Consider the following 8,660-nt stretch of genomic DNA (forward strand, 5'->3'; position numbering starts at 1 on the left):
GGGAGGCTTTTCATCAGGGTGTAAAAACTTTTGGGCATGGTCATGTTGCTCACAACACAGATTGGTTTTGCTGTGCTTCAGAGGTCATCTTTTAGAACCTATTCTGGCTTTGGGGCTGTTATTCCCTGCACCACATTTGAGAGATAGACTGGTGGTGTCTGTACGAAACAATAACTGTAACCTTAGCATGGTTTTACTGATCACAAGATGAATTGTTGATAGATGGTCATACTATCTATATGGGACTAAATAATTATTTATCTTTATTCCTTAAATCAAATCAAATGTTGTGTCACATGTGTTATGTGTCACAAAGTAACAAATAACTAAAGAGCAGTAGTAAAATAACAATAGTGAGTTCTATATACATGGGGTACCGGTACAGAGTCAATGTGTGGAGGCACCGGTTAGTCTAGGTAATATGTACATGTAGGTAGAGTTATTAAAGTTACTATGCATAGATAATAACAGAGAGTAGCAGCAGCATAGAAGATGTGGGGGGGGGGGGCAATGCAAAAAGTCTGGGTAGCCATTTGATTAGATGTTCAGGAGTCTTATGGCTTGGGGGTAGAAGCGGTTTAGAAGCCTATTGGACCTAGACTTGGTGCTCGGTACTGCTTGCCATGCATTAGCAGAGTGAACAGTCTGTCTAGGGTGACTGCAGTCTTTGACAATTGTTAGCGCCTTCCTATGACACCGCCTGGTATAGAGGTCCTAGATGGCAGGAAGCTTGGCCCTGGTGATTAACACCTCATCTCTCATACTGTAGCGGTATTTATTAGAGAGGGGTAAAGATAAAGATTTTGTTTGGGTGCCAGGCAGGTATTAACCATGCCGAAAGGAAAAGAGTAGAATAGAGAGAGTACCACTACCAGACCCACACACATCATGTTACGTACCTCCTAGTAGGAGGGAGGTGCAGGGATCAGGAGCAGAAGAGCAAGTTCCAGTGGCACAATCGTTTATTCAAGGAGTGCCAAACAAACAACAACGTGGGAAAACACGCTAAAACAAAGTCGCCACACACAGGGAAGAAACGCAACACACGGAGGAGAAACTTCTACTCCTAGACGAATAAATAAAAACGGTAACATTACCGTGAGCAAAGAAAACCCTGTGGGGCATACACGCACCCCTAACAAAGTAACACTGAACAATCCCGCACAAAGACTAGCAGGCAGCGGGGTGTAAATAAACCCATCGAAATCAACTAAATGAACACAGGTGTGATAAAACAGACAGACACAAACGAAAAGGAAAAATGGATTGGGGGCAGCTAGTAGGCCCGGCGACGACGACCGCCGAGCACCGCCCGAACAGGGAGAGGAGCCACCTTCGGTGGAAGTCGTGACACATCAGCAGAAGAGACTGCCTAGAGTGTAGCCTGTTTACCAGATAGCCAGTGGATAGAAAGGAGAAGACACACCATATAAAACCCACATCACAGCACAGGGGTAAACACACCAATAATAATAATAATAATAATAATAATAATAATAATAATAATAGTAATAATGGCAGAGCAATTGAACGGCAACTTCATAGAAACAATTTACAAGAAAGAACCCAGTCATCAACAGAGGATTTGCAATAATCTGTGTTACCTTCCAGTGGAGGAGTGCAGAGGGTATGAATGTGGTGGGGTGTTCATAGACAACAACAATGGCCTTAAAATGTCCACAATCTTCTCGGCCACATGTCATTAGTATACACCACCTCAATACAGTTCAACTAACAATACACAACTTGCAAGCAACCTCCCTTTTAACTACAATGTCAACCCAAATACTTCTGGCAGGGCAATGATAGTCCAGCGCCAATGAACATCAACGGGAAGTGCATTTGAAAATAGGAAGTCTGCTGTAGTGTAAAGCACTGGAACAATACAGGGAAGAGAAAAAGAGAGATCTTAGCTGTTGACTTCAGGCTTGCAGTTGTACTGTCTGACCGTCTGATGGTTTGTTGGCTTGTATGTCAAAACTTTGCAACAATGTTGCTACTAATCCACGCGATCCATATCCGGTGCAGTCCCAAACAATAATGACCTAGAGCGATCACACGATGATTGAGTTAAACACTTTATGAACTAAACATGCTGAAAATAAACAAGGACTTCTGCAGCATAGCACACACAATAAAACTGTCGCGCCAACCAAGAGCTCCTTCCCAGAGAGCTGAAAGGGCTGTCTTTATCTCCTCCTCCTTCCTTACTGCTGATGCGCTCTTAAAGTGGCAGCGCACGGTGAAGGCTCCGTGCAGGATTTCGCCACAATATGAGCATATCTCATATTGTGCATGTGTGTGTGTGCGCATGGTTGTGTGTGTGCGGGGGGGATTATATCCACCTCCCATCAACTCTACCTTGGAACAGGTTCTTTGTCAATATAAATTGCTCATTAAAACCTCTTTGGGCTAGGGGGCAGTATTTTGACGTCCGGATGAAAAGCATGCCCAAAGTAAACTGCCTGTTACTCAGGCCCAGAAGCTAGGATATGCATGTAATTGGTAGATTTGGATAAAAAACACTCTGAAGTTTCTAAAACTGTTAAAATAATGTCTGTGAGTATAACAGATCTGATATGGCAGGCGAAACCCTGAGGACAAACCATTAAAAAAAAGTATAATTAAGCCTAACACTGTTTCCAATGGCTGTCATGTTTATTATGAGGCGAAATCCTCCCAGATTGCATTTCCTAGGGCTTCCACTAGATGTCAACAGTCTTTAGAAAGAGTTTCAGGCTTGTTTTTGGAAAAATGAGCTAGAATTTGTAGTTTTTGTATGTGGCTCACATTTTGGCTGTAGTGTTTTCATGCACGTGGATGAGAGCGCGTTCTTTGTTGTTTATCTCCGGTAAAGACAATAAAGATTCTCCGTCTTAAATTGTATTGTTTATTTACGTATTAGGGTACCTGAGGTTTGATTATAAACATTGTTTGACTTGTTTGGAGAAGTTTATTGGTAATGTTTGGTATTCATTTTGTATGCAGTTTGAAGGAGCGAAACCGGTGGATTATTGAATGAAGCGTGCCAGCTAAACTGAGCTTTTGGGGATATAAAGAAGGACATTATCGAACAAAAGGACCATTAGCTGGGACCTTTTGGAGTGCAAACAAAAGAAGATCTTCAAAGGTAAGGCATTTATTATATAGCTATTTCTGACTTTCGTGGCGCACCTGCCTGGTTGAAAAATGTTTTTCATGCTTTTGTATGCGGGGCGCTGTCCTCAGATAATCGCATGGTGTGCTTTCGCCGTAAAGCCTTTTTGAAATCTGACACAGCGGCTGGATTAACAAGAAGTTAAGCTTTATTTTGATGTATGACACTTGTATTTTCATGAATGTTAAATATTTCTATTTCTGTAATTTGAATTTGGCACTCTGCAAATTTCACCGGATGTTGTCGAGGTGGGTCGCTTGAGGCACACCTAGCCATAACAGGTTTTAAGGTTTTTATATTATTATTGTGTGTCTTTGTGTGGGAGAGGGTGGGGTTATATCTTCCTGTCAACTTTTCAGCGGAACAGGTTGTTTGTCCTCCTCCTGTTAACTTTTCAGCAGAACAGGTTGTTTGTCAAATATAAATATCTCATTAATAATTATTTTATCGGGGTTGAAAGCTGTTTGCAGGGCTGTATATATGAGGGGACAAAGTATGTGTTCAGCCAAACTGCAACCAAACTTATACTGTAGATCTACAGAGACATCATGAGAGCCACTGCAGCCGTCCTATTGGTCCTCTGTCTCCTGGTCATCAGTCATGGTAAGTTTCCATCATCTGAAACATGCTTGATCAACTTCGAATTGGTCATCAAGTTGGCTCCATAATTTCATCCTCCTTTTTGCTGGTTAACTCTACTGATGTGGCTTTGATCTGGTGTCTCCACAGCATGGGACTGTCAGACTGTAGTGTATATCAAGAATCTGATGCAGATCGATGCAGGACTGAGGCAAGTGGTTGCAACAGACACAAGTCAAATCCCCTACTACCTGGTAGGTGATAAATGGATCTCCCTGCTTGGTTCCCTGAAGAATATCACTGTAGGACCAGCAGGGCTGTGGAGTGTCAACAAGGCAGACTCAATCTACAAGTATGTGGCCGATAACTGGGTGCAAGCTGCAGGTAAGTGGAGAGCATTACTCAATATTTATCCAGAGGACACCTGCTTCTTAGCTTCCCTGATACCATCAGGGTGTTGAAAAAATGATGAATGTTTTACAAGTTTAACGTAATGCCATTGTAAGTAATTTGGCAGTACTCACAGATACGCACTTCTTGTTTGCTTGTCTGTTTGTCTGTTTTTCTGGTCTTCAGGCAGTCTGAAGCAAGTGGATGCTGGAGGTAACCAGTTTGTTGTGGGGGCTAACATAAACGATACTCCATACTGTCTGACAAGTAGTGCCACAGTTGGCTACAAGGGTCCAGGCTCACCCCTTCGATGGACAGGATTGCCAGGAGCTGTGAAGTACTACAGTTGTGGACCCTTTGGGTGCTGGGCAGTCAACAAGAATGATGATATCTACTTAATGAGTGTAAGATCTGGGAAAGAGTGTGAGAGCTGGAGTAGAGTAGTAGAGGATGGAGAGTGTCAGTTATTTTAAAACTGTTTCATATTATAACTGTTGAAATTGTCCTAAAACCCTGATTGAATCTGTATTTCCAGCTGAATCAAGACTGCCAAAACAAGGGGTGGAGTCACATTGATGGCAAGCTTTCCATGATTGAGGTGGCAACTGATGGTAGTGTCTTTGGGGTCAACTCTGCGGGTAGTGTTTATACCAGGTAAGGTTGCTACAGAACTATGTGTATAGTTCCACCCTTTTCCACCACAACATTATTAACTCATTTGAAAATGACTTGTAATAATAACAACACTTATTCTTACTGTGCATGCGTTGTGAAGCTCTTTACACAAAAAATGTAAATAGATAATAAATAAATATTTTATATTTAAAATCTAAACTTCTAATAGACTTATAGAAATATGTAGACAGTGTATGGTAAAATATGTAAAAGTTGGATCTCCTTTAATGCTACAGTTTGGGATACAAAAATCTATTGCTATATACAATTAATAAAGTCTAACAATGTATGCACTTTATAAAAAATGTATGAGCTTTAAATGTTCAAATAGTGTATGTTGATGTTGGGGGTGGTGCTGGAGATTATTAATATGAAGTAGCAACATTTAGAAATGCCCCTTTAAGCTCATGAGGCATGTGAACCCACCTTCTTCTTCAACACAGAGACAGCATCACAGCCAGTAAACCAGAGGGCACTGGATGGAGCAATATCCCAATGCGCATGATAATGAAGCGTGTGACCTATGACCTGGGCCGTCTTTGGGTCTTCTCCAATTCTGGCTTCACCATGGTGTGCACACATTAGCCTCTCCTCTGCATCTGAAGGCCGTTCAGGATCTGACAAGTTCCCTTGCTAACTCATTGATTTTGGTTTCTGAAAGAGCCTTCTGCTTGAGAATTTTTTGTTATTTCACAAGATCCTTAATACAAAAACAAAATTGTTTTAACTATTCTTTTTCAGTACTTTATCTCTATCAATATTAAATCAATGATCTTATTGACATGACAAAAATGATCAGTGAAGATTTATTCTCACACAAAATTGACCAGCAACAGCATTATAAAAGTTGGGTACTATTTTCTTGATCACTCCTTGATTAACACTTCAATAGATCTTTGCCATGGAGGCTATTTAAGTGTAGTGTAAACTAGGGCACGGTCACGTTGCTCACAATCCACATGGGTTTTGCTGTGCTTCAGAGGTCATCAATAGGGTTGGATGGAATCCTTGTTATTGCTCATTATCTCGTATAATTTCCCACAAATAAAGCATTCATTTTGAAACTCATTTCAGTGGTTTTAAATCATATTGAACAAGGGGATTTAAGGTAGCACTGCAAAGATCCAGTTAAAGATCTGTTTTGTGAATCTTCTTACTAAGAAAGTTAAATAAGACTAGAGTACTACAGTGTGCAGGAACTGGTGAACCTTTAGTTCCCTGATGCATAGTTTGATTTACAGGTTCCCTATTAATGTAGTGTCAGGGACATACAGGGGTGTAAAAATACTTGAAAGTACTACTTAATTCGTTTTTGTTCTTTACTATTTATATATACAGTACCAATCAAAAGTTTGGACACACCTACTCATTTAAGGGTTTTTCTTTATTTTTGTTATATTCTAGATTGTGGAATAATAGTGAAGACATCAAAACTATTAAATAACACATATGGAATCATGTAGTAACCAAAAAAAGTGTTCAACAAATCAAAATATATTTTATATTTGAGATTCTTCAAAATAGCCACCCTTTGCCTTGATGACAGCTTTGTACACTCTTGGCATTCTCTCAACCAGCTTCATGAGGTAGTCACCTGGAATGCATTTCAATTAACAGGTGTGCCTTGTTCAAAGTTGATTTGTGGAATTTCTTTCCTTCTTAATGCGTTTGAGTCAATCAGATGTGTTGTGACAAGGTCACGCCTGCTCCCGCTCTCCTTCCGCCAGGCTGCCCAGCATTACGCACTCTTGCCACCATCATTATGCACACTTGCTTCCCTCGCACACGCTACAGCAATTCATTGGACTCAATCACCTGTGTTATTACCTCCCCTATATCTGTCTGTTCCCCAGCTCTGTTCCCCGCTTCTGCATTAATTGTCGTATGTCATTGTGTTACCCGGTTCAGACGCTGTTCCTGTCCTGTTCCATGTCTGTGCAAAATGAAATGTTCACTCTCCGTTCCTGCTTCTCATTATCAGTGTCAGTTCTACACCAAGTCCATATTATGGCAAGAACAGCTCAAATAAGCAAAGAGAAACGACATTCCATCATTACTTTAAAACTTCTTCAGGATCGGTGGGTCCCCATGGGACGGTTGAGCTAACGTAAGCTAATGTGATTAGCATGAGGTTGTAAGTAACAAGAACTTTTCCCAGGACATAGACATATCTGATGTTGGCAGAAAGATTACATTCTTGTTCTAATCTAACTTCATTGTCCACTTCACAGTAGCTATTACAGTGAAGGTGTACCATGCTATTGTTTGAGGAGAGTGCACAGTTTTGAACTTAAAGTTATTAATAAACAAAATCAGGCACATTTGGGCAGTCTTGATACACAATTTTGAACAGAATTGCAATGGTTCATTGGATCAGTCTAAAACTGTGCACATACACTGCTGTCATCTAGTGGCCACAATCTTTACATCCCCTTGGCAACATAGATATCAACCAGATTGCAAGCAGCAAATGCATTATTTTTCTTGTTCTACATGCCGATGTGACAATTCCTCCATCAGAGGCCAGCCGAGATCCTTCATGGTCTTTGCCCAAATTTATTTGCAATCTTTGCTAGCAAATGCGATGCTATCTCCAAAACTGCAGGATGTCTCCAATATTTTTTGTACTTTATTTTTTACGTTTGTGGAGTCTCCACTTTCCAAGCGTATTCAGGAATAATTCCAAACGTTTCTCATAGGGAAGCATTGCATGGTATTTCTTGTTTTGATTCTTGCCGCACTTCCCCTCACCACTGCTTGTCAACAACATAAGCTGTATTTTCTTGACCTTGATTAAAGATATCTCAAGGACACACGATTACCTCCCCTTGTGTCGTTTGTTATTATTAGAGACCAAGATAATCTAAAGTGGGTGTTATCGTTCATAACCAATTGGACTCTGGGGCTGTAATTCACTGCACCGTGTATGAAAGATAGTGTGGTGGTGTCTGTTTACACTTTACTTGGATAATCCGAAGTAGATGTTCAGTAGATGTTCAATAACTCAACAACATTTCAACTAACTAACCCTGAACCTAAACTTAACCCTTAGCCTAACCCTAAACTTCACCCTTATCCTAACCCTTATTCTAACGCTGACACTAACTATAACCTTAACAAGCATTTGCTTATCAACAGATGGTAATACTATCTGTAGATCATCTATATGGAACTGTCTAAATAAAGTGTGACCGCATTCACCTTTATTTCATGATTAACACCTTGTCATTATATAATTTATTAACATATCTCATATATTGTGTGTGTGCATGCGTGCGAAAAAGTGTACATGTTTTCCTGCCTTTTCAGGACCCCAACGTCCAAACAATTCACCTGAATGTTCTGACAAGGTAGGAAAACAATAACTTTTTACAAACACACAACATGGGGGCTTAGCAGGAAGATCAGAATGCCATGAACCCAAAGGTTGTGAGTTCAAATCCCAGGTAAGGACATGTTGAATAACAATTACTGTATACATGATGTCGTGTCTTTGGGTACCATTAAACGGAAGACATGTTTATCAATTAACTCCCTGTAATTATTATCACGCGATTAAACTGATTAATCGTTTAATTGTAATTAACTAGGAGATCGGGGCACCAAGGAGAATATTCAGATTACAAAGTTATAATTTTCCTAACATAACTTTCCTATATTATTAAATAGGCCGATTATCTTCTGGTTTAAATGGTGTATTTTACCTCTAGTCCAGTCTCATTCCAAACGTCGTAAATTGTTGTATCTGCACGAACCCAGTCTTTACTAAAATCATCCATACATCAATTGTCTTAAAATCATTTATTTACTACACTAAGTGATTAACAGAAAACATACAAACAGTAATTATCGTCACAAA

At 40.1% G+C, this 8,660-nt stretch overlaps 1 protein-coding gene across 1 annotated transcript; it reads left to right on the forward strand.

The window, feature by feature from the left end:
* Window positions 1-3,690: 3,690 nt before the first annotated feature.
* LOC106576607 (fish-egg lectin-like) lies at window positions 3,691-5,401 on the forward strand. Its single transcript, XM_014153852.2, has 5 exons — window positions 3,691-3,760; window positions 3,887-4,120; window positions 4,313-4,530; window positions 4,662-4,780; window positions 5,245-5,401. Exons 1-5 carry the CDS (start codon window positions 3,706-3,708, stop codon window positions 5,384-5,386), a joined length of 768 nt encoding a protein of 255 aa, XP_014009327.2. The 5' UTR covers window positions 3,691-3,705; the 3' UTR covers window positions 5,387-5,401.
* The last annotated feature ends 3,259 nt before the right edge of the window (window positions 5,402-8,660 follow it).

Source organism: Salmo salar, chromosome ssa17 (genome assembly GCF_905237065.1).
Source record: "Salmo salar chromosome ssa17, Ssal_v3.1, whole genome shotgun sequence".
Classification (NCBI taxonomy): Eukaryota; Metazoa; Chordata; class Actinopteri; order Salmoniformes; family Salmonidae; genus Salmo; species Salmo salar.